Source organism: Lepidochelys kempii, chromosome 4, assembly GCF_965140285.1.
Source record: "Lepidochelys kempii isolate rLepKem1 chromosome 4, rLepKem1.hap1, whole genome shotgun sequence".
Taxonomy (NCBI): Eukaryota; Metazoa; Chordata; order Testudines; family Cheloniidae; genus Lepidochelys; species Lepidochelys kempii.
Genome location: NC_136383.1, coordinates 66,165,107 through 66,190,941, shown reverse-complemented (window position 1 = coordinate 66,190,941; position 25,835 = coordinate 66,165,107). Strand labels below are relative to the sequence as shown.

Genomic DNA, 25,835 nt, shown 5'->3' with positions numbered 1-25,835 from the left:
TTGAGTGCTACTGGTAGCAGAGAAAACGTATGAACCTGCAGCCTGATGCACTAGCGAGAAAGGAGAACTTCAGCACAGAAGGTGGATGTCTGAGTAAATTCGAGTTACCAAAAAAGGCTAAGCTATTATCTACTGCCTCTTTAGAGTTAGATGGTTACCAAGGAGATCTTGTTTAACTGTTTGATACATATCCTGTTAGCAGAAGCCAAGTGAAATTGCAGCTAAATGAATTATTGTAATGAGAAACCAAAATAGGGAAGAACACAGTAACTGAACGGGATCACCTTTAATAGCTCATCAACAATAATTTATTTAAAGATGGTACAGTGTTGAAGATGGAATACATAACTGCCTTCATACAGTATGTAATGCTTAAGAAACCTCTTGTGTACTGCTACAACCAAATAGTCTGTATGCTTCACATTAACTAACGGAACAACAAGAGGGACAGCAGAATCTTAATTTGAAATGAAGCAAACAAGTATTTCCAACCCCATCCAGTAAAAAGTAATGATCCGTACCCCAAAAATGTGATTGGATTAAAATTTGTGATTTAAAAAAATATTAAAGGTTGGGGTCTTTTGATTTGCCTTCTGGCTTTCGAGCCTTTAGGGTTCACATTTTCAAGCTTCTCTCCACAACCATGAGGGCTAGAAAAGCACCCCTCCCTTCCCTCCCCAACATAAAAGTTGAAGTTCTCATGTGAGCACATAACTTCAGGATCTGGGGCTTTTTAAACACCAAATATCACAAAACAGGCAATGCAGCTGCAAGAGTTGGCAACACTAATGGCCCTAATCTTACTTCAAAGTGATATTCTACACTTCTTGTACCATTGCTGCATGAAACCACAACTTGGCTGTGTTTTGGTTTTACCCCTTTCACGGTAAGGTTTACCTCAATCTTCTACTCTTCCAGGTTTCAGAGTAACAGCCGTGTTAGTCTGTATTCGCAAAAAGAAAAGGAGTACTTGTGGCACCTTAGAGACTAACCAATTTATTTGAGCATGAGCTTTCGTGAGCTACAGCTCACTTCATCGGATGCATGCCGTGGAAACTGCAGCAGGCTTTATTTATACACAGAGAATATGAAAAAATACCTCCTCCCACCCCACTGTCCTGCTGGAGGAGGTATTTTTTCATATTCTCTGTGTATAAATAAAGCCTGCTGCAGTTTCCACGGCATGCATCCGATGAAGTGAGCTGTAGCTCACGAAAGCTCATGCTCAAATAAATTGGTTAGTCTCTAAGGTGCCACAAGTACTCCTTTTCTTTCTACTCTTCCAGGTTTCCCAGAAATTCCTGGTTCTAGATAGAGTGGCAGATAGAAATGGCCAGAAATTTTCCAATGGAATGTTGTTTCATCTGAAAATGCTGATTTGCTGACACTGAAATGCTCCATAGAGATGTGTTGATTTCAATGAATTTCCATTCAAAAACTGCTCTAGTTTCCTGCCAGCTTCCCCAGCTCTCTGAGCTGCCTAGGAGCCAGCTGGCTCAGGAGCTGCAGGAACCTCGGCTCCCAAGTTCCCAGCTCCTCAGCAACCTGCTTGGTGGACTGCCACAGAGCCTGGGCTCCAGCTCCCTGTCAGCTATCAGGCAGAATTTTGTTCTGAAATTATTAAAATTAAATGTTTAATTTTTTTTAATGAATTTTCTTCAAATTTCTTTTTCTGAGAATTTTGAAATTCAGGGTTTTTATTCCAAATCAGAACAAAAACAAAATCTGAAATACTCTGCAAAATGGAATTGCTGTTCTCCACCCAGGTCTAGTGGCAAGTACTCTGCTGATATTCAAGAGGATAGCTTCCTCTGAAGTATTCCATTGAACTGGGTTTCTTCAAGAGCTGCCTAAGAACCAGGGAAAATTGGAAGCTGATCAGATCCAGAGAGGAACCAAGAGGAAGAGGAAGAACAAGAAACTTCTAACAGAATGGAGAGGGGTAGCAGCTGAATGATTGGGAGTATAGAAGCCAAAGCTGGAGGGAGTGGAGCAGGGAACAAGGATGAGAAAAGAAAAGACAGAGGAACTGAAGCTGCTATGAGACTCCCGCCTCTTCCTCACATCATCTGCTGCAGATATTGCCATTTGCCCTGCATATTCTATATCCAAGGCAGCAAACAGTTGTCCTGTTACTGTACCAGCCAGAAGCCACAGGGAATAATGTCTGACCTCCTGTCCTTAGGAATATGGACATCAGCAATCTCACTTCCCATGAGAAACTGCATATGAAATCTACACAAAAAATAGATTGTGCAACAAATATTTGTATTCATGGATCAATCAAGTATTAATAAATACATTCATTGTAAACATAAGGGCAGACCTTCTTGATTTTGTGGTACTTGAATTTTTTTGCTTATGATTTGACTAACTACTTCTCTGTATGTGTATTTAATGTAGTAAAGATTTACTGAAGTTCTCTTGGATGAAAACTGATTTGCAGAATTTCTGTGGGAAGAGCGGTTTGGAGGTTAACATAGCCCATCTGCTGCTTAGTTTATGAAAATTACTGTCTGTCCCCAAAATTTGTCTCCGTGTGAGATCTGCTGTTCAGGACAACATAGATACATGTTCTACCATTAATAGATTTCAACCATTTATGGCTATTTTATATGATTCTGTAGTTGCGTCTTAAAAATATATCTCAGAAACTGAAGGCATCAAGCTTATTTAAGATTCTGTAGATCTTCAGGAGATGCCACACAAAGGCTCTTCCCCTCACCTCACGATCCAGCAAACTTGTCAGAAGAGGACTCTTCACATGCTAGGACATACTTCAGTTCTTCCAGAAGCACAACCTCTTAAATCACTAATAACAGTTTGCTTTCTATATATTTGCATTAAGAGTTTAAGAGAATGCTATGTTAATGCTTCTCAAACTACGGGGTGTACTCCATGCTTGGGATCCAAAGAATTGATCAGGTGAGCAAGGGCCGACCTCAATTATTCCCCAGAGCCTCAACTGTCATTTAAAAAGAAGTCTCTAGCTGTTATATGAATAAAGAAAACCTTCAAAATGTGAAATGAATATAGCTGCTATTACGGTGTCTCACTGTATTTGCAGAGAACATGAAACAATTGCTGAGAGGGCTGAATTATTAATTTCAATAGGTGCTAACTCAGATGTCAATGATTACAGCTGATATCAAAGTTTAAAATATTTAACTACTCAAAGCACATCGGAAAAAAGATCTACACAAGTGTTGCTGACAGAGCGTGCATATGTGGGTGAGAAGCGTGCTGCACAGAAAATTCAAAAAAAGGATATATTATCCTTTCATATATTTCATACATCCCTCGCCTGCGCCGCTTCCTGCAGCCCCCATTGGCCTGGAACGGCGAATCTCGGCCAGTGGGAGCTGCGATCGGCTGAACCTGTGGACGTTGCAGGTAAACAAACTGTCCTGGCCCACCAGCGGATTTCTGTGACAGGCTGCGTGCCAAAGGTTGCTGATCCCTGATATAGATCATGAATTAAATCAAATGAATCACACTGCTCTTTAGCAATCATTTGGAGTATCAATGGACTCCTTGTACGCATTGGACTCATCTCTTCTAAAATGAAGGCATTGCCAATATCATGGGTAACACCACAGCTTTGATACCTCTGCCTTTTTTCATTTTAATAGAAGACCCTTTTTAAAAAATCCTAGATTTGAAGATTAAGCAGTATCTTCAGTTCTTAGTATCAGTCACAGCAGATGAAGAGCCAAAACATTGGTGAAAGTTAGTCTTTAAAATAATTATCTGGCTGTTAGGCTATTACCATAAAGGTACAAAAAAGTTTAGGTGATAGCCTAGCTGATGGCCACACACTACTTAAGCAATAATGTAATTTACTTGACTTTTTTATGTATAAATAACTGTATTCTGGAATACACTACAAAATCATAGCAACAAGGATAAAAGAAGCATAGCAACAGAAATTACTGCTCAAAATAGAATTAGAAAAATGTTTTTCCTAAAAGGTGTCCTTTAAGTGAAGTGTACCAGATTTTACACAAGAATACTCTATTGAGAAATACATGTTTTCAATTCCATTCAGTAATCATGAAAAGTGGCAGATTGAGAGCACAGGAATCTGAAGTGTTTTGACCTAGAGAATTGGTACAAGATAGTATAGCACATTCTGTGACAGTACAAGTTTCTCACATTGCCCTTCCAATCCACTTCATCCCTAACCTGGAATGACCACTCTCTTGGTGAGAAAATCATTCAGTCTGAATAGCCATTCACTCCTTGATCAACACTGAAAGTGCTAGCTAGCTTCAGGAGAACATCTATTGAAAGCTCCCATCAGATACATTCTTTGATTAGCCAATAGGGCTGTTGAAGTATTTTCTTTATAAAAGAGTGATGAGTTGTTTCCACAGTATTACTCCCTAGCCCAGTGATGGTTATGAGAGTCTGAGTAGGAATATATTCTGGATCTCCAGCATGGCTGTGACCAACTAACGGTCAGATTCTCTACTGGACAGAAAATTTTGGTGCAACAGATGTTAACTCCAAGTGGTTTATACCTAGGTCAGCTATTTTAAAAGATGCCTCACCATACAAGTCATTGTGCGAATAAAGCAATTTCCTGGGGGTGCCACTCAATTTTAGTCTTTTCAACCTCATATCTCCTCTGCATTAGATCAGGCAGTGAAAAAAACACTTAACCTTAATGTCTATAGTTGTATTATGTTATAAACCATGATAACTGTTAAGCAAGAAATAGGATAAGGAGCTTGATATTTCCCACGACAGTAAAGCTGCTGTGTGATAGCAGTGTCATTGAACTATTTTATTTTTAATCTGGATAATGGCTCCATTTTCTCTTAGGTGGTTTAAAGAAAGGAATATTAGAAATGCAGAATAATCAAAGGGCATAAGATGAAGAAGTGCATTAGTCATTTCACTGCTATCAATGCAGAGTATTTTCAGGCTCATAAAAATAATAGTATAAAATTTAAGTGAACTTTCATTTGTTGATACCAAACATTTGAATTTTTATCAGTGTTTATTCTAATGAGCAATGAGAATAAGAATTAAACTACTACAATGCACAGTTCAGCCACAAATACTCAATAGTTAACATCGTGGGCATTTCTGTGTATGGTTAAACATTTTTCTGGCAGTTAAACAATTAGCAAGTTTTTTTGAAATGGCAAAGGCCTGGACTACTTGAACTCATTGACACTGACCAGATTGTATATGAAATAGATCATCACTTCACTCTGCCTCCCTATCTAATGCCATTCCCTGCTCCCTTAAAAAAGCAACCACAAAGACTGTGATTTCTGTAAGGGTGGAAGAATAGGCTGTTGGATCATATTAAAGAAGTTCTGTATTAAAATCACAAATGAGTTTGATTCCCCATAGTTTAAATTCCAGGGTACTACTAATTAAGAGGTCTCTTGGTTTTTGGTACTGTTTCTCTCCCTCTATGTGTGAAACTTGCAAGCTGCTAATTGTGTTAGTACATTCTAAGGCAGAGTCTGTTCTCAAAGCAATTCTTTGTAACAACTACTCCTCACAGAGAGAGAGAGACTCAAAGCAATACTCTGTAACAACAGAAACAGCATCCAGAGACTCCCCGCCCTTTTGTTGTATTCATCTCGCTTTGTTAACAATTGTGATTAAAATAGAGATAGAGGATGTATGTGGTTGGATGCTTGGTGTGGATAATAACTGAATGATCAGGGAGGTGCCAGCCTAAGAATCCAGTGTCCATCGGCTGAAGAAGGCGTCAAGTGGAAATAACCAGAGGACCCCCCGGAGGGCAGACTGGAATCCACCCAACAGCCTCAAGGATGGGAGAACCAAAGAACAAGATAACATCTGGCAGCACGGAGCCATCAGGAATGTGCTATCTGCTGATTGATTCAGCAACAGCATGATGAAGCAATTCCCATAGACTGGCATAGGAAGAAATTCCTATAAAAATGGACTCTAGAAAGTGAGAACTTTGGGGTCTGATTCTGCAAACCAACTTTCAAGAGCATCAGATGTGCATCTGACAAGGCCCTGCTCCCTCCTCATGTCCAGGCCACCTGGTCAGTGGCTTGGCATGAGCAACTCTAAGGCTGATAACTATGATAAATAACCTTGCAGAAACTGTGTGTGTGTGTGTGTGTGTGTGTGTGTGTGTGTGTATGAATGAATGAATGTGTGAATAAATATGAGATTGAATGGAATGTTATAGCTATAACTAACTGCTTACTATGATTCTTTCTGTATCACTGTAAATGTGGTATTTTGCCTTTTTCCCTTTAATAAGATCCTGCTGGTTCTTATTTTATTGGTATAACAAGACAGCATCTTTCAGGATGGCAAAATAGCTCTATAAATTGTTTTTGTGAAACACAAAAACAAGATCAGTGCACTTGTTCTTCATTTTATTCTAAATTCTAAGACTTTGACTTCCACAGTTAGCCCATCATAAAAAGAGAACTGAGGATGGACCCAAGGATACTGCTAAGCTTGTGTCTCCCTATGCCAAAACACTATAGTATCCATGTAAGGAACAAAATTAGTGTGGGAACACCCAAGAAATTCTTACAGAACTTGATTATAGAAGACTAATTTTTGAACCACTTGTCATTTTAACAGATTAGTCCTTTAGCAGATTAGTCTGTTGCTTATTGTTTTGTTGGGGTATTAGAATGTACAACCCAACAATTATGACCAAGGATGCATGGTATAAAGTAATCTAAATGTAGCATATTAGGAACTTGGATAGGTTATATATATATATATATATATATATATATATTGGATAGTCAATAAATATATTACTTTCTCTCTGTCCTGGGAAGGCAAGATATATAAATAACTAACATCAGCTTTACTAGTCTGTAATAGTACAGTAACTTCAATGCAGGCTCAAATTATTTGAAGTGGCCTTACCTATAAAAAGGTGTTTGGTATCCTGGAGTATTCACGGACAAACGCTATTTTATTAATTCCAAAGCCTCACTTCTGTACGTACTCTAAAAGCTATGCATAACCAGTTTTCTCAATGTTCTGAAGGTCATAGAAAGACTAATACAATAGCTTCCAATGTGGCTAACATTGTGAAATCTCATTTCAGTGCAGGACAACAAACATGGAGAAATATGCCCATTACCCAGGGATAAGAGGATAGATGAAAATGGCCTAAAAGAAACTGATGTGGCTCCGAATCACTGAGTTATGGTGAAAACATGAGCATTGGCGAAATGAGATAATGAATTTTAATTAACGTACCATACATGTCAAAACAATGTCATGAAAATTCAAAATATTTCTAGTCTGAAGATACTCTTTTATAATTCAATATAATGGAATTAAAATGCTCACTAAAATTTGGACCATTTGGAGCAAAGAAATGGATTGCTTAAAATATAAAGTACCTACATATTTTAACTGTATTTTTCAACAGTTGGTATTTCTTCCTGTTGTAGCGCACAAGAGGTGAAAAATAGGGCACAAAAGAGTTTTTGAAAAAAAATTAAAAGTTAGAATGTTGATATGAGACAAAAACAAAAACAATCCAAGTTAATTTGCACTAAACTTTTTGTAAAAGGGCATTCTCAGTGTAATGCTCTTCTCACAGTAACATCTTTAGGCAATCAGATCTGCAAACTAATCTTGTTTCTTTACTGAAATACACATGATTAAATCCCAGAACTTTCTGCAACACAAATCCAAATATTTTGGAGTGGAGCCAGAGTCCATTTTTTAAAAGGCCACATATAAGCAATTTCAATTAAAAGAACACTTTATTAGATAAAAACAAAAATACTTCTTTCATAGAATAAAATTAGTTTTTAATTTTTATATTACAGACACTAGCTAGGATCTTGCTAAGCATAACAACCGAGTGGTACTAGCTTGATGTTTTCTTTGCATGATTCACAATAATTGATAAGGGCATTCTACTTCTTTCATACTGGAGGAATAATATGACATTTATCTAAGAAACAGGATCAGCTTCATTTCAACTTAGTGAATTAAAACAAAATGTATCAATAGCGTCTCTTGAGGATGTCTCACTACAGAAAACAGGACGTTTACTACCGTTTACTAGAGGTGGAAAATACAGGTACATGAACATCTGGATTGGACACTTCCAGCTCTAACTATTTCAGTAAACTCTCCAGTTTACACACTGCACTAATTAAGGATGTATATGTCACTGTACATTTTAACAAAGTCATGACAAGTGATAAAATCCTGTTTTATATCAAATTTTGCTGTAACTAAGGCAAGATGTTTTGTCTCATGTTGGGCTGAGTCTGCCTGGCAGATGGGGGTAGTGCACATTGGCCAAAAACAAAATGAAGTAGCTGGGTTGTCAGTCCTATGCCCTTGGGTACATTTCTAGCTTAGCTGAAGAGTAAAATAAAGGTATTTATTTAAAATCCACTGCACAGACATATCACAACCAGCTGGAGTGGACCTAGGAGCTAATGGAAGAGCCCACTGAGATTCTAAGAACTAGATGCCAAAAAGGAATCCACATTTATGAAAAAAGTGGATTTTAAAGTGAAATTTAAAGGAAATGGCAGTGCTTGGATTAGGGAGAGAGGGAGGATGTTCCAAGCACAAAACGAAGAGGAAAATTAATGAGAGTAATTAGAGAGGATATGAAGAAGAGATTGGGCCAGAGCTGTGCTGAATCTTAAAAGTAAGGATGAGATGCTTAAACTCGATCCAGAAGGAAAAGGAGATAGTGAAAGTAGTGATGTGGTCTGAGCAGTAAGTAGAGTTTTCAATACAACTCAGAGGGGAGAAGCATAGGCACCAACTCCGTGGGGATGGGGCGCGCTCATGGGAGGGGGCAGAACTGGGAGGGAAGAGTTAGGGTGGGATGGAGGTTGCGGGGAGGGGGAAGGAGTAGGGTGGGGGCAGAGCCTGGGGCAGAGCAGGGGTGGGAAGAGGCGGGACGGGGGAGGGGGAGGACATAAGGGAAAGGGGTGGGTGAGGGAAGAGCCTGGGGTAGAATGGGGGGGGGTTGAGCACCCCCCGCCCGGCCCTGGAGGAAGCCAGTGCCTATGGGGAGAAGTGACAGAAGAAGAGCAGAGAAGATGGTTACAGTAGAGAAAGAAAGTCGGAATTTACGGAAAGAAGCAACAAAACTCAGCAAGGGCTTGTACATGTGAGGAAGGGAGAAGGGAATTAAAGATGGTAAGTTTATTTACTTGAACGACAAGGAGGATACTGAAATCACCAGCAGTGACAGAAGATGTGTAGAGGGAAATTTGGGGGGTGGTATTTATTATTTTTCGGAGTGGAAAGCAATGCAGCTTTGGACACATTGAGCCTGAAATGGAAGTGATACATACAAGAGACACTGAAAAGACAGGAAAAGATTTGTCACTGGAAAGAAGGTGAGAGTTCCAGTAAAGAGGTACATTTGGGACATCCTTGCAATTCATGACAACTGTAATATATATAAATACCTAAAACGGTAACGTATATTAGCAGATTTGTCTTATTCTTTGGATATAGTATTTATAGAAGCATACTGAAATAACAACATCACAATAGTCTACTGATGGATGGACTGGAACCTAGCCAGAGATATTTTGCTCATTATAGCAATTTTTCATAGATTTCAGCAGTGTCTTCAACCTACAGAACAAGTCTCAGTGCTGCGTTGTGCAATACATATTATAAACAAATGATATGACTGTCTCTCCCCCAGCTAGACAGAAATGTTAGTTTTATTAAAAATCAGTCTGTTCCATAAATGTATTGTTTCAAGGCAAGTGAGAACAGCAGAATAAAGACAATGAACCTCAAAAAAGCAGACTTTAACGAACTCAGAGAACTGGTAGGTAAGGATCCCAAGGAAGAAAATCTAAGGGATAAAGGAGGTTCAGGAGAGTGGCAGTTTCTCAAGGATACAATATTAAAGGCATAACTGCACATTCTTGATGCAAAGACAAGACAAGAAGAATAAAAGGCAAAAATGGCTCCATAGGAGCTCTTTAATGACCTGAAAATCAAAAAGGAATCCTACAAAAAGTGGAAACATGGTCAAATTGCTAAAGAAGAGTACAGAAGACTAGCAAGAGCACTAGGGACAAAATCAGAAAATCTAAGACACAAAATTAGTTACACCTAGCAAGGGACACAAAAGGCAATAAGAATAGGTTCTTTATATATATTAGGAGCAAAAGAAAGATGAAGGAAAGTGTAGGTCCCCTGCTTAGCAGGGATGAAGAGCTAAAAACTGATTACAACTAGAAGGCTGCTTAATGCCCATTTTGCTTCAGTCTTCACTAAAAGAACTAAAAGTGTTCATGATGACCAGATACTCAGCAATAAATATTAACAACAAGGGGGAAGGAATGCAAGCTAGAATAGGGAAATAACAGGTCAAAGAAGATTTAGATAGCTGTATTCAAATCAGCAGGGCCTGATGAAATTCATCCTAGGGTACTTAAGGATCTAGCTGAAACAATCTTGGAACTGTTAGCAATTATCTTTAAGAACTCATGGAGGACAGGTGAGATCCCAGAGGACTGGAGAAGGGCAAACATAGTAGCTATTTTTTAAAAAGGGAAACAAATAGGACTCAGAGAACTATAGCCCAGTCAGCCTAATTTTGGTATCTGGAAAGACACTGGAACAAATTATTAAACAATTAGTAAGCACCTAAAAGATAATAGGGTTATAAGCAATATCCAGCATGAATATGTCAAGAACAAAATATGTCAAACCAAACTAATTTCCTTCTTTGACTGCATTACTGGCCTAGTGGATGGGGGGGGAAGCAGTAGACATGATATATCTTCATTTTAGTAAGGCTTCTGACACTCCCAATCTCTCAGTGTATATGCAGTGTGCCCAGCCATTTGATAGCATCATCATCAACCAAGTGAAGAGCCAGTAGCCCGCCATCAAAGTAAGTCAGAGGGCACTTGTTGAGGATATGAGGTATAGTCTGAAGTTAACCGCATCTACATTGCGGGTTGTTAGAGAAACCCCATTTGAAGAGATTGGTTGCACAATTGCTCTGTCCTGTTCAAAATGGTTCAGGGATGACCTCAGGTGCCTTGGCAGGTCAAAACCTGATGGACAGATGGTTGAATCAGTGACAAGAGATTAAGGACTGTTGTCGCTGACCACTTGTTACACCAAGAAGATTCCACCGTCATGTCAGTAATAGCATAAGTTACCATAAAGGGCGTCTAGAAGACAGGTGAACTGGCGGGTGGTTGAAGAGGTCTGAGTACAGAGGCAAGTCGCTGTTCTCATGGATCTTGTCCAGGAACATGATAGAAGCCCCCTCACAGCGAATATGGGGTGATGCTATATTACTAGGTATTGGCAGCTATGGAGTTGCATGTAAAGTCCCAGTAACAATGTGTATAGCTTTGTTAAACTCTACATCAACCAGCCTCATGTGAGATGAGAGACATCAGACAGGAGCACTGTACTCTGCTGTTGAAAAGCAGAGGGCACGGGCTAATGTTCTAAGTGTCTGGGCACTTGCACCCCAGCTTGAGCTGGCCAGTTTTCTCAGCTAGCTGTTCCAAGTGCTAATTTTGGCTGCTGTCTTTGAGTAGTTGTGGTACATCAATGGTTGCAGTATGTCAATGAAAGTAAGACTGCGAGAATCTGTGGTGAGAGGCCTTTTGTTTTGAATTCATTTAGCTTGTTAAGTTATAGATTAATTACATTTTACCTTTTATTGTCTTGTAAACAATTCTGACTCTTATGCCTCATTACCTGAAATCACTTAAAATCTATCTTTCTGTAGTTAAAAAACTTGTTTTATCTAAACCAGTGTGTGTTTGGAAAACTTCATTTGGGATCACTGGATTTGTGCATTTAATTTTCCATTAATAAAATGACAGACATTATATGAGCTAGTATTGTCCAGGAGTGGCTGGGTAGTACAAGGCACACATTTCTGGGGGAAAGTCTGGGACTGGGTGTTGGCTGGTATTGCCCTGCAGTGTAATTCATGGATGTCTAGCTATAGCACACACACAGTATAGCTGGGCGTGATTTACATGCTGGAGGTTGTGTGTGGGCAGATTAGGAGTGGTTGTTCTCATACAAAAGCAATGTAAAAGGCACCCCATGCTGGAGAACTGAGGGGACACAGCTGTCCATCAGTCCAAATTGTACCCTGCTTTTCACAACTGCAGAAGGGATCTAGGGATTACTGTGGATCACAAATTGAATATGAGTCAACAACGTGATGCAGTTGCAAAAAGGCAAATAGTCTGGAGTATATTAACAGGAGCACTGTATGTAAGACATGGGGAATAATTATCCCGCTCTATTTGGCACTGGTGAGGCCTCAGCTGTATTACTGTGTCAAACTCCAGGCATCACACTTTAGAAAGATGAAGACGAACTGGAGAGAGTCCAGAGGAGAGCAACAAGAATGATAAGAGGTTTAGAAAACCTCATCTATGAAGAAAGTTATAAAGAACTGGCCATATACAGTCTTGAGAAAACTATATTGAGGGGGGACTTGATAACAGTCTTCAAATATGCTAAGGGCCATTATAAAGAAGACTGATCAATTGTTCTGTGTGTCCACTGAAACAGGACAAGTAGCAATGGGCTTACTCTGCAGCAAGGAAGATTCAGGTTAAACATTAGGGAAAACGTTCTAACTATAAGGGTAGTTAAGCTCTGGAACAGGCTTCCAAGGGAGGCTGTAGAATCCGTTCTCCCCACTCTGGCCCTGAAAGAACTGAATTAGACCAGGCATGCCCAATCAACCAATTAAGCTGCAAAAAGGGTAGAATTATGCTGTGTGGAAGAACCTTGCCTGTGAAGGAACAGGCAGGGCTTCAATAAAGCCAGAAGGCTGCCAACAGTGCAGTGAGATGGCAGGGATAAAACTGCAGTCTCTCTTCTTGAGGTAAATGAGAAGGAAGGGGGATAGGAACCCCTGAGAAAAGGGACAGGAATCCACAAGGAAGGGTTTACCTAGTAGGGCTAAGAGAGGGATCTGACTAGGAAGGCTGGTGAATGAGAAGCTTAAAGAAGCAAGGTAGGAAGTAGTCCAGGGCAGAGAGTAATAGGATCAGTGAAGACCCAGAACTTAACTGCTTTCTCTAGGGTCATGGCCTAGAACCCAGAGCAGAGGGTGCCCCACCAACCAAATCAAAGTGGTATTGCTTGGGCAGTGAATGAGTAAACTGGTGAGTCACTGTAGGAGTGACATATCCAGGGCAACAGGCGTGAGGACTGCCTAATGCTGCTTGAGCAGAGAGATTTTAAAGACTCCTCTGGAAGGGGAAATCACAGTGTGACCTGGCCAGAGGGTTGAGTCACAAAGCAACTGTACCGTAATTCCATGAACAGGTGGAGAGCTGCAATGGTGAAAGAGAAGAAAGGGAGTGCTGAACCAGGTGGAACTAATCCCCAGAATCAGCCAAAGGTGGTGAGTAGAGCACCCAATGACACCATCAACTGAGGTTTTTAAGAACAGATTAGAAAAACACCTGCCAGGGATGGTCTAGGTTTATGCCTCAGCACACAGGGCTGGACTTGATGCCTTATTGATGTCCCTTCCAGTCCTACATTTCTATGATTCTATGATAACGTCAGAGTGCTTTTAGGGCATCTTATTATTATTTCTACAGTTTGCAATTCTGAGAAATCATAGAATCATAGAATATCAGGATTGGAAGGGACCTCAGGAGGTCATCTAGTCCAACCCCCTGCTCAAAAGCAGGACCCATCCCCAATTAAATCATCCCAGCCAGGGCTTTGTCAAGCCTGACCTTAAAAACGTCTAAGGAAGGAGATTCCACCACCTCCCTAGGCAACGCATTCCAGTGTTTCACCACCCTCCTAGTGAAAAAGTTTTTCCTAATATCCAACCTAAACCTCCCCCACTGCAACTTGAGACCATTACTCCTTGTCCTGTCCTCTTCCACCACCGAGAATAGTCTAGAACCATCCTCTCTGGAATCACCTCTCAGGTAGTTGAAAGCAGCTATCAAATCCCCCCTCATTCTTCTCTTCCGCAGACTAAACAATCCCAGTTCCCTCAGCCTCTCCTCATAAGTCATGTGTTCCGGACCCCTAATCATTTTTGTTGCCCTTCGCTGGACTCTTTCCAATTTATCCACATCCTTCTTGTAGTGTGGGGCCCAAAACTGGACACAGTACTCCAGATGAGGCCTCACCAATGTCGAATAGAGGGGGACGATCACGTCCCTCGATCTGCTCGCTATGCCCCTACTTATACATCCCAAAATGCCATTGGCCTTCTTGGCAACAAGGGCACGCTGCTGACTCATATCCAGCTTCTCGTCCACTGTCACCCCTAGGTCCTTTTCCGCAGAACTGCTGCCTAGCCATTCAGTCCCTAGTCTGTAGCTGTGCATTGGGTTCTTCCGTCCTAAGTGCAGGACCCTGCACTTATCCTTATTGAACCTCATCAGATTTCTTTTGGCCCAATCCTCCAATTTGTCTAGGTCCCTCTGTATCCTATCCCTCAATTCTCAATTCCATAGTGTCAGGAAAACAAGTAATGAAGTAAAAAAAAAAGTACCCTCCTTAGAACAACAAGTACATTAATTAGACAAACTCATTAGACTGCCAATTGCTGATCTGGTGATAGATTCTGGAACTACCTGTATCTCAGCTTTATTAACCGTGGTAGTCTTAATCTACAGCAGAAAAATTATGGAGTACATTATAAATAGGGGACAATGGTTTCAAATTTCAGAAGCATGAGAACCTCATTTTAGAATATCAAAACTATTTATCATATTATATTAGGATCAACACAAAATTTAGTAAGAGGAAAAAATAGGGAAAGCTGAGGGTTCTAACCATCCCATCATCTCAGGGAAGCACCCCTACCCGGCAGATGTTCCTCCTGATAGTAGTTCTTGAGGTGTTTGCTTGGGCAGATTAGCTAGCCTCCTGTAGTAGTAAGTTATATGATCAATTAGTCCCCTTTCCATCTTGTGTTGAGGTGGGAGAGTGGCATTCCAGGCACTCTTCTAGTATCATTTCAAACTTTGGGCTGGACAGGCAAGATTTTGGGAAGAGAAGCAGATAGTAGGACACCCATTCGGTGCATTCTCTGCCTCACCTCAACATACTTACATGCCATCGGAACAGCCAGCAGGATACAGGGACTATGCAGCATGTCCCCAGTGTGCTTATAGCAGTGCTAGTGGCAGCTGTAAAAAGAGAGTTCCACTTTTACAGCTGATGCGATCACAGCAGCAGCAAGCACGCCTGCAATGAGGCAGCTGCTCAAGTGAGCAGCATTCTCCTTAATGTTCATTTCAGAGAAGGCCAGCAAAAAGTTTTGCTGTGCCCATCCCTGAACATAATGGATTCTTGTCCCTTTTTTCCCCACACCACTCTGAACCACACCTGGCTAATAATTCTGGGGAGAGTCAATAAGATTATTCTTTGGGAAACACCCCAAACTTATTTTGACTTATGACTCATTTTACATATACAGCGTATGTTTGGGTAAGGGGACCCTTTAGGTCCCTCCAAGCCTCGTCCTGCAGAAATAGTGCCCATATGCTTTTTCCTTTTAGCTTTAGCAATCGGTTTACATTGGCTTACACTGATTATGCTGTCAAGATTGTCTCCACAAGGAAGAGAGCTAAAAGCTTACTTTTTTAAAAAATGAAAGATGATATTCTTCTTCATAGTGCCCCAAAACTGACTCAGTTAACTAAGGACTTGGATTAGCCCCAAAATGTCCCCTCTAATTTGTCAATCCAGTGCACAAGATAACTTTGAACTACAAGGGTTACAAGCTAAGCGAATTGCTTGCTCGGTCACAAGTTTCATGGTTCTGGCCCTGATAATTACAGAAAATGAAGATTTACTTCCCCTTGTGCCCATATAACCAATGTTTTGGCCAGAAGACTTTTTCTTCCTGTGATAGATGTTATAGATCCCACTACGCTTTTTCAGAAAAAGTACCTATCTCCAGCATCTTGGATAAATTCCCTTTTGTTAGGGCGTACTAGAAAAAGCATCTTCTTAAAAAAAAACAAAAAAAACACTCAAGTTCCCCCCCTCACCCACAATAATAGAGCAGGTTATTGTCTGTACCATGTTAGACTTGCCTGCATACTTGTTGGCCTTGTTCAATAGATCTGTGCATGCATGCATGTCAGCAAAAGCACGAATCCCTAAGCAGTTGATCGGATGAAGCTGGGATTCCAAAAACTCACAGCAAGTCCTCTTCACATCCTGCAACTGTAACAGACCAGCTGCTGGGAGAAGTACCTGTAAGAAGCAAAAACTAGTTAAAATTCCATCTAATTTTATGCTGCAGTACTATCACAACATCTGTAAGACAAAGCAGAAAAATATAAAAATTTGACACAACAATGGAGAATGAAAAAGTATCAGGACTATGAGAGTTAGAGCTAGAAAAACCTACTAGGTCATTCCGATTCACCTCCCTGCAAACATACATTAGTGTGAAGTTTAGTTTTAAGGGTCACAAGCAGTGGAGCTTTTGCCATTTCCCTTTGGAAATCATTCCACATACTAATCACGGTGTCAGTAAACTCTTCATAACATTCAGTTTATGGGCTTTTTTCCCTCTTACTCATCTTATTACTCCTAGTTATACTCCTAACCCTTTTCACCAACCCAGACACTACTTTTCCCACAGGGTATTATACCCATGGAAATATTTGTAGACTTACGCCTCTTCTTAGTCATAGTATAGCCACATTACAGATATTAAACTCTAGTCTTTCTTCATCAGAAAGTTCTCCCCACTCCCAAGTAATTGTTATTGTTCTCCTTCAGAGGAATTGAAGTCAAATGTGCCTTATGTATGGTATTTTAGGATTGCCAAGTTTCCTTCTACAGTGGTGAATATTAATTCTCTCACTGAATATCACTCAAGAATTTCTCCATCTTTGTTTTCCTAAAAATCTAACACCACTGCACATGTATGATGTGAAAAAAACCTCTTTACTATACTCAAGTCATTTAAGACATGGCCATTAGTCCCAAATCTCCCTATTTCTCTCCTCATATTCTTGATCAGTTGCTCCCCAACAACAAGTAGCTGATCCTGGGTGGCTTTTCCGCTGATCTGAGTTTAAGTTTTGGATCACAAAACTGTCTTCTATTTAATTTAGGAATTTCTTTTATGATGCGTGTTTTACTTCATTTGTTACTCAGCTATCGCAGTAGTACAAATTACCCCACAAATTCTGTATACTGAGGTTTTGAGCATCTTGAAACATGTTAGTACTTTAGATTTCTCACTCTCCCAAGTCCCAGTTATCAGATGACCACTGTTATTGTTTCTATGTTAATCTAAAGAATTTCATACCCATCGTTCACTGCTGAATTGCAATAGCTAGCATTGTAAATTATGAATCACTATCTAGTGCCTTATTTATATGTCTTTCTTTTTGCCAACATAGGCTGTTACCCTCTAAACTGTTCCAATTACAAGTTGCATCACACCAGATCATAACTGAAGACTCCAGGAATAAATAAAAGCACATTGTTAGTTTACATATACCATATTACAACTTTCTAGATCAAACTCAGTGACAATCTTTCAACAGAGCTTGTGTAAGTTTGTTGAGTGAAACCATACAGGGCCAGGTAATTCTAAGTTTGGGCCTTGAAAACACTATCCTTTTTAAAAAAATATTTAGCAATAAAAAAATGAACTACTTGAAGACAACAGGAGAAATGTTTTGCTTTTCAGAGGCACAGCAGAGAAGAAATAACTTAATGCCATTACACACACATTGTTCTTCAACCTTAAAACTGAACATGAGACTATTCTGTTCTAGAATTGTGCCTTTGAGTGAAGTTTCCTTCTGTCATCTACCATTTCTTCAGGAAGCATTTCTATTTTTATTTTTATGTATATTCTAAAATAGAAATCTCATTAAAATAAGTAAGTGTAAAATGATTACTAAACCATGTCTATAGGTGACAACAGCAGCAACAACAATTGGAAAGATTTTAAAATCTAGAGTGGACTTGCAATTGTAAGTCATCTGGAGGGAGAATAAGTTTGTGGAATTCTTGTTCAGCCTGTAGGTAAAGAAGGTGCTAGTCACACTGCTCATCTTGTTTCCTCATTATCTTAACAGATTCTGGAGAATGCATGCAGTGTTGTTGTAGCTGTGTTGGTCCCAGGATATTAGAGAGATAAGGTGGGTGACTTTTATTGGACCAATCTTGGAAAAGGGGGTAGACAGCAAGGTGGCAAATTTGCAGATGATAAAAAACTACTCAAGACATTCAAGTCCAAAGCAGACTGCGAAGAGCTACAAAGGGATCTCACAAAAGTGGGTGACTGGGCAACAAAATGGCACATGAAACTCAGTGTTGATGCAATGCACATTGGAAAACATAATCCCAACTATACAGATAAAATGGTGAGGTCTAAATTAGCTGTTACCACTCAAGAGAAAGATCTTGGAGTCATTGTGGATAGTTCTCTGAAAACATCCACTCAATGTGCAGCGGCACTCAAAAAGGCAGAACAGAATGTTGGGAATCATTACGAAAGTGATAGATAGGACAACAGAAAATATCATATTGCTGCTATATAAATACATGGTATGTCCGCATCTTGAATACTATGTGTACATGTGGTCGACCCATCTCAAAAAAAGATATTTTGGAATTGGAAAAGGTTCAGAAAAGGGGGAAAAAATTATTAGAGGTATGGAACAGCTTCCATATGAGGAGAGATTAATAAGATTCAGATTTTCAGCTTGGAAAAGAGACTAAGGAGGGATATGATTGAGGTCTATAAAATCATGACAGGAGTGGAGAAATTAAATAAGGAAGTATTATTTACTCCTCACAATATAAGAACTAGGGGTCACCAAATGAAATCAATAGGCAGCAGGTTTAAAACAAACAAAAGGAAGTATTTCTTCACACAACGCAGAGTCAACCTGAGGAACTCTTTGCCAGAGGATGTTATGAAGGCCAAGACTATAACAGGGTTCATAAAAGAACTAGCTAAATTCATAGAGGATAGATCCATCAATGGCTATTAGCCAGGATGGGCAGCGATGTCTGTCTGCCAGAAGCTGGGACTGGGCAACAGGAGATGGATCACTTTATAAACCTGTTCTGTTTATTCCTTCTGGAGCACCTGGCATTGGCCACTGTCAGAAGACACGATACTAGGCTAGATGGACCTTTGGTCTGATCGAGAATGGCCATTCTTATGTTCTTATGTTATGTTCAAACTATTTTAAAATATGTTGGAAAAGGAACTGAGACATGTTTACCTTTGCCCAAAGTTCAGTTCTCACCTACAGGAACTGAAGATGTAGCAGGTGAACTCAGAAAAAAATGGAATTTCCATCCCATAGGAAATTCCAAATTTCAACATCTGTTTTCATCTCTAATCTAAATGAAAACTTGAAAATGTTTGTGAAATTAGACGTTCCAAGATATTTCAGAAATGGCAAAATGTTTTGTTTTGTCAATGTTTTGCTTGTTTTTATTGAAACAAAACATTGACATTCCTGAATTAAAGTGTTTCAGTTTGGTTTGTTGATTTGACCCAAAACGTTTCATTTTGAGTCAGTTCAACATCAATATTGTGTCAAAGGAGTTGTTGTTTGGATTCCTGATGCTCCTGTTCTTCTTTGAGGGTCTGCTTACAACTGGCAAGATGCAATATGCTCTCCCTTCTGGTCACAGATTGTGTTGCTTCGAGCTCAATATAGGCCAGCCAGAAAGCCCAGCCCATAAAGAGGAGTGGGGGCATCAGGAGCTAAACTACAATACCATGAGACAATGCACCACAATAGGGAAACAGAGTTAAATGTTCAATTGACTTGAAATGAAACTTTTAAAATAACAACAACAAACCTAAATATTCTAGTTCGGGTCCTGAAATGAAGTATTTTATTTTGGTTTGTATTGGCAAATTGAAATTTTCCCACACAACATTTTAATTTTGTAGAAACTCCATTTTCCATCAAAATATATTGGGATGGAAGATTTCCTACCAGCTGTATTAATGACCACTGCAATTTTGGTCCAATTACGGTGTTATGATAAAAATAAAAAAATGATGTGCTTGAGCCTGCCCTCTTCCTCTCTCAGGAGAAAAAATGTTTTAATCACTGAGACAAGGGGAGTGAGATAACATCTTTTATTGGACCACTTCGGTTAGCGACAGGGACAAGCTGTTGAGCTTCTCAGAGCTCTTCCTCAAGTCTGGAGAAGGTAGCCAGAGTTTGCAAGTGAGCATAAAGAGTTCACACATGTTCTAGGAGATCACTTAAAGTGAAGTGGGCAATTAACCTGTCTGAAGGACAAAGGAGGTTTAGAGGGCAGCAAGATGTATTATAAATTGTTCTAATGAGCCATAAAATCAGTGTGTCTGTTAAGCCGATGCATTTTAGTGTCCAGCAGTGTAACGAATTTAAGTTCCCAGCCTCCTCTTTTGAAGGTGTTATGCAAGTTTCTTTTGAGAATAAAGGCTGAGAGGTTACATATGGAGTGACTGTTTTGTGAAAAGTGCCCATGGGTGATAGGGTGTTTTTATCTCATCATTTCTCTGTGTGAGATCATTCGAGAGCATAGGGATTGTCTGGTTTCATCCAAACAGTTGTCACCGGGGCATTTAGTGCATTGGATGAGGTAAACCACATGTTGTGACAAGCATGGGTAGCACCCGTGTATCTTAAAAGGTTAGTTGTTGGGGAACGGGTCTTATTCATCTTAGCAGTGGAGATTTGTCTACAGATTTTACATCTGTTATGGCAAGGTCTGCTCCCACTTGAGTTGGTGTGTCCTTGACTGTGGGAGCTTGCTTCTGATGATGAGCAGGGGGAGGGGTGTTTGAAGGACAGAAGAAAGGGATTGAGCTATTTCTTTCAGGATGTGGTCCCTGCCATTCTTTGATATGCCGTATGGGTTTTAGTGTGGAGCTTTTTTTTTCTCCCCCCGTGGAGAAAAAAGTTCTCTTGGAGCATTTGGGTGGCCCATTCCATGATGTGATCTGCTTCCCTGGTGGAGTGTCCTTGTTTAGAGAAGGCAGTTTTAAGTGTGTATCCAGGACTTTCTCATTGGAACATATTCTGTGGTAACAAATAACAGATTTCTTGGTGTGCTAGGTGTGGTTACTTGATCTGCGGAGGTAAGTGTGGTGATCCATGGGTCTCTTGTATGTAAACGTCTGTAGAGTTCCATTGCTGAACCTGATCATGGGGTTCAGGGTGGTGGCTGAAGTTATGGTGGAAACCTATGAAAGAGTTTAAGTCACCTGTCCAGAGGATAAAAATATCACTTATGTAAACCAGGTATATCATTGGTTTTGCAGTGCGTTGTTTCCAGGAATTCTTCCTTGAGGTGGCCCATGAAGAGACTGGCATATGGCTCTTCCCATGGTTTGGACAAAATGTTTGTTGTTCAATGTAAAGTTGTTTAAGACCAGCCATACTGGGTCAGACCAATGGTCCATCTGGTCCAGAATCCTGTCTTCCAACAGTGGCCAATGCCAGATGCTTCAGAGGTAATGAACAGAACAGGGCAATTATTAAGTAATCCATCCTGTCATCCAGTCTCAGTATCTGGCAGTCAGAGGCTTAGAGACACACAGAGCATGGGGTTGCATCCCTGATCATCTTGGCTATTAGCCCTTTTGGCTATTCTCCATGATTTACCTAATTCTTTTTTTAATCCAGTTATAGTTTTGGACTTCACAACGTCTCCTGGCAATGAGTTCCACAGGTTGGCTGTGTGTTATGTGAAGTACTTCCTTTTGTTTAAAACCTGCTGCCTATTAACTTAATTGAATGACTCCTGGTTCTTGGGTCATGTGAAGGGGTAAATAACACTTCTTTATTCACTTTCTCCACACCATTCATGATTTTATAGACCTTTATCCGATTCCCCGTCACACACTTAGTCATCTCTTTTCCAAGCTGAAAAGTCCCAATTTTTTTAATCTCTCCTTGTATAGAAGCTGTTCCACACCTTTAATCATTTTTCTTGCCCTTCTCTGCAACTTTTCCAATTCTAATATATCTTTTTGAGATGGGGTGACCAGAATTGCACACAGTATTCAAGGTGTGGGTGTATCATTAATTTATATAGTAGCATAATGATATTTACTGTCTTGTCTGTCCTAATGGTTCCTAACATTGTCAGCTTTTTTGATTGCTGCTACACATTGAGCAGATGTTTTCAGAGAACTATCCACAATGACCCCAAGATCTCTTTTTTGAGTGGGAACAGCTAATTTAGACGCCATCATTTTGGGTGTACAGTTTTCCAATATGCATTACTTTACATTATCAACACTGAATTTCATCTGCCACTTTGTGGCCCAGTCACCTAGTTTTGTGAGATCCCTTTGTAACTCTTCACAGTCTACTTTGGATTTAATTATCTGGAGTAATTTTGTATCATCTGCAAACTTTGCCACCTCATTTTTTACTCCTTTTTCAAGATCATTTATGAATATTTTGAACAGCACTGGTGCCAGTGCAGATCCTTTGGGGACAGCTCTATTTACCCCTCTTCATTCTGAAAACTGACCATATATTCCTACCCTTTGTTTCCTGTGTTTCAACCAGTTACTGATCCATGACGGACCATACTTCTTATCCCATGAATGCTTACTTTGCTTAAGAATCTTTAGTTAGGAACCTTGTCAAAGGCTTTCTGAAAGTCCAAGCATACTATATCTACTGGATCACCCTTGTCCACATGTTTGTTGACCCCATCACAAAATTCTAATAGACTGGGAGCCATGATTTCCTTTTACAACAGATGCATTGATTCTTCCCCAACAAATCTTGTTCATCTATGTCTGATAATTTAGTTCTTTACTATGGCAGAGGATGAAATGGATGCATTTGGTGATGTGTTTGGGGTGGATTTCTGAGTGTTGTCCATTGTCTTGTAGATATCTGAGGCAAGCAGCAATGCCTCATAATGAGGGATGTTGATGTATAGAGAGATGATGTCCATGGTGGCAACGGTATTGTTCTAAAGGAGGTTGTTAAAGTTGGAGTTTCTGGAGGAAACTTGGCTGTGCGTGTGATTTGAAGATGGTTTCTATGAGTCGTGATACTCCTTCAGAAAGAGTGCTGTGGACAAAGATGATGGTTCTGCCTTGGTTCCCTTGTTTGTGTATCTTGGGAAGTATGTAAAAGGCCCCTGTGGTGGGTTTGTGAGGGATGAAGTTGTAGAGTTTTTCTTGGGGTTGTTTGGGGAAGGATTTGATGATATCCTTAAACTCCTCTGTGGACTGTGCAGTGGGGGTGTTTTATTGAGTTCTTTATAGTAGGTGGTGTCAAAGTTGCAGTTGGCTTTGTTGGTACAGTCATCACAAATGAGGACTACAATGGCACCTCCTTTGTGTGGAGGTTGGATTTCAGAGACTGCTTAGCTTCCCTCTCAGTGACGGAGATATTGTGGTGAATGTAATGTTTATTAAGGATTTCACAGTTGGTTTTTTCCCTGTTCCAGTATTTAAATGATCAAATGTGTGGTTTCATCCGCTGAGGGGTATCCGGTCAGATGATTCTTTATTCTTATGTCTTTTGGTGGAGACATGGTGGTTGTGCGTGGTGGTGTATTTGTGAAATAATTCTTTGAGGCAGAGTTGGCAAAATAATTATCCTAGCTCTCCACATGTTAGTATGGTATCAGGTTCTGTAGTAGGGCAGAAGTTCAGTCACTTGGACAGCACAGGTAATGCAGTTCCAGTCAGGAGTAGTCTTGATAAGTTGTTGAGGTGTTGTGTAGTATCAATGCAGTGGGTTCTGGTTTCTCCCAGAGGCAGTGTTCTTTTGGTTGTGGTGGTGTTGTAGCTGGTTCCACTTTTTGGTTTTGTGCTGGATGGCTGTCATCAGGATTTGTTGATAGTTTTGGATTTCCTGCACAATCTCCAAGTAGGTTTCCTGATATTTTTTTCCCCAGTGTGTGGGAGCTGCAGGCGATTTCTTATTAAAGGTGGTCCCTTCTGGAGCATGTGAAGTGCAGGAGATGGTTCTTCAGTTGTTCAGACATCCTTCTGAAGAGCTGTTCAGCATACATGGAGCTCTACATAGTGTTCAGAGTGTTATAGGTGGTGAGTTCTCTGGGGATGATGTTTTGTATCTTGCATTTGCTCAGGAAGTAGATGTCACTGTTAAGTTTGGCTTCCTTCTTCTTCATGTTGTGGAGTTTCCATTTTAAATTTTTTAAACATTATTACAAAGATTAAAATGCCTGTTTCTTGAGACAAATACTAAGACAATCACAAACATTCCCCAACCTGAATTTTACAGAGCTATTACTAGTGTACTGTCTATTATTGGGAGGTTTTTTTGTTTGTTTTATTTGAAGACACAAAATAATCTTAAAAAAATAAAGACTTCCGTTACCATGGCCATTTAAAGGCAATTTTGGAACATCATTCTCTTTCATTCCTTCGGAGTTACTGATGCCTCAGACAACTGAAGATTTGTTGTTTAGTCCTGCTTGAACTTATTATTTCTTCTCTTCCTTGGTCTGTCAAAGACCACGTTATTGTTCCACAAAAGATTTATTTCTCACCTGAAGTTTTAATAATCCACTGTAATCAAAGTAATCACCTCAGCAACCAAGTGTTTAATCTGAGGAGTATCACTATGAGCGTGAAATAAACCAAAGGCCAGATCTTGAACAGAGAAGTCTGTCTTCAAGCAGAATTAACAATTCAAGGGGGGGTGAGGAGGGAGGGACTTACTTACAATTTTGCTAAACATTTTTCAAAAATATCTGAGAAATCACCATATCTTTAAATCAAAACTATAAATCTCAGATAATGCCTAATACCCCCCACCAAAAAACAACTATTGAATCTAAGTAAAAAGACAAGAAGATGTAGTCAGTCAGGTATAAAAATAACCTCATTTAAAGTCACACCCCTCAGCTTCCGTAGAAAGGTTCACTAATCACTAAATTAAGAGCTCATTAAAGTGAGCATACAATATATGTACATGAAAATTATAGTAATTAGAATAAGGTTCGTAACAGTTTCTATTAATAGCAAAACCATATTATCGTTCTCTATCATTTAGTGGCAAGGGATGGTGTGATGATGAATTTTAGGATAAAATATGACACTGGAATTCTCTGGTATTTAGGATTAAGGCCCTGCTCCTGCAAGCCTTTATACAGATATTTAATTTTGTGTGAGTTATGCCCTGATACTGCAAGCACTTCACATGTGTTTAATTTTGCAATATTCATAGGAAGTTCTGTGCAAGTTTATCAGTACAGCTGAGCAAATAATTATGTGAATACTTCTCGGGATTTTTAAATAACTTGCTTTTGATCATGTTTGCTCTCCCTTTGTTTTCTTTCCACTAATATTTGAATGACTGTTAAAAGACAGTGAATATTAAGAGTTTTATACTAAAACAGAATTTTCAATTTGCATAAATATTAATATTTAAATGTTTGCCCATTCATTAAAACAGAGAACAGAAATGCTATGAAAGTTAGAAGACCAATCACAATTAAGCAATACCTACCAGATTTTGCATATCTGTAATGAGTTTGCACAGTAAAAGATTCAAAGACATTTTAGTTCTATAGGAAATAAATGCATGGAAGTCTCAATGTGCTCGTGTATATTCCACCGGTAGGGGGAAAGAAGAGGCTATATTCCATCAAATTTATCTAATTAGAATTACATGCTCAGCTCTAGTTACTAGGCAACATGAACAATGATTATATGTAGCTATTTGCAATTCTGTAGAATTACTGGCCCTAAAGCAACAAAGTCCTAAATGTTTAAAATGTTCAAGATATAGACTGTAGCTCACGAAAGCTTATGCTCAAATAAATTGGTTAGTCTCTAAGGTGCCACAAGTACTCCTTTTCTTTTTGCGGATACAGAC

General features: G+C 39.6%; 1 protein-coding gene across 9 annotated transcripts in view; it reads right to left on the bottom strand.

Annotated features, from left to right (window-relative positions):
• Positions 1–25,835, bottom strand: part of KLHL2 (kelch like family member 2) — a 105,470-nt gene that overhangs the window by 26,026 nt on the left and 53,609 nt on the right. For all 9 annotated transcript variants that reach the window (XM_073341545.2, XM_073341543.2, XM_073341542.2 and 6 more), the window contains one exon: positions 16,059–16,221. In XM_073341545.2, the coding sequence (XP_073197646.1) occupies positions 16,059–16,221 (163 nt within the window). The remainder of the gene's footprint in view (positions 1–16,058; positions 16,222–25,835) is intronic.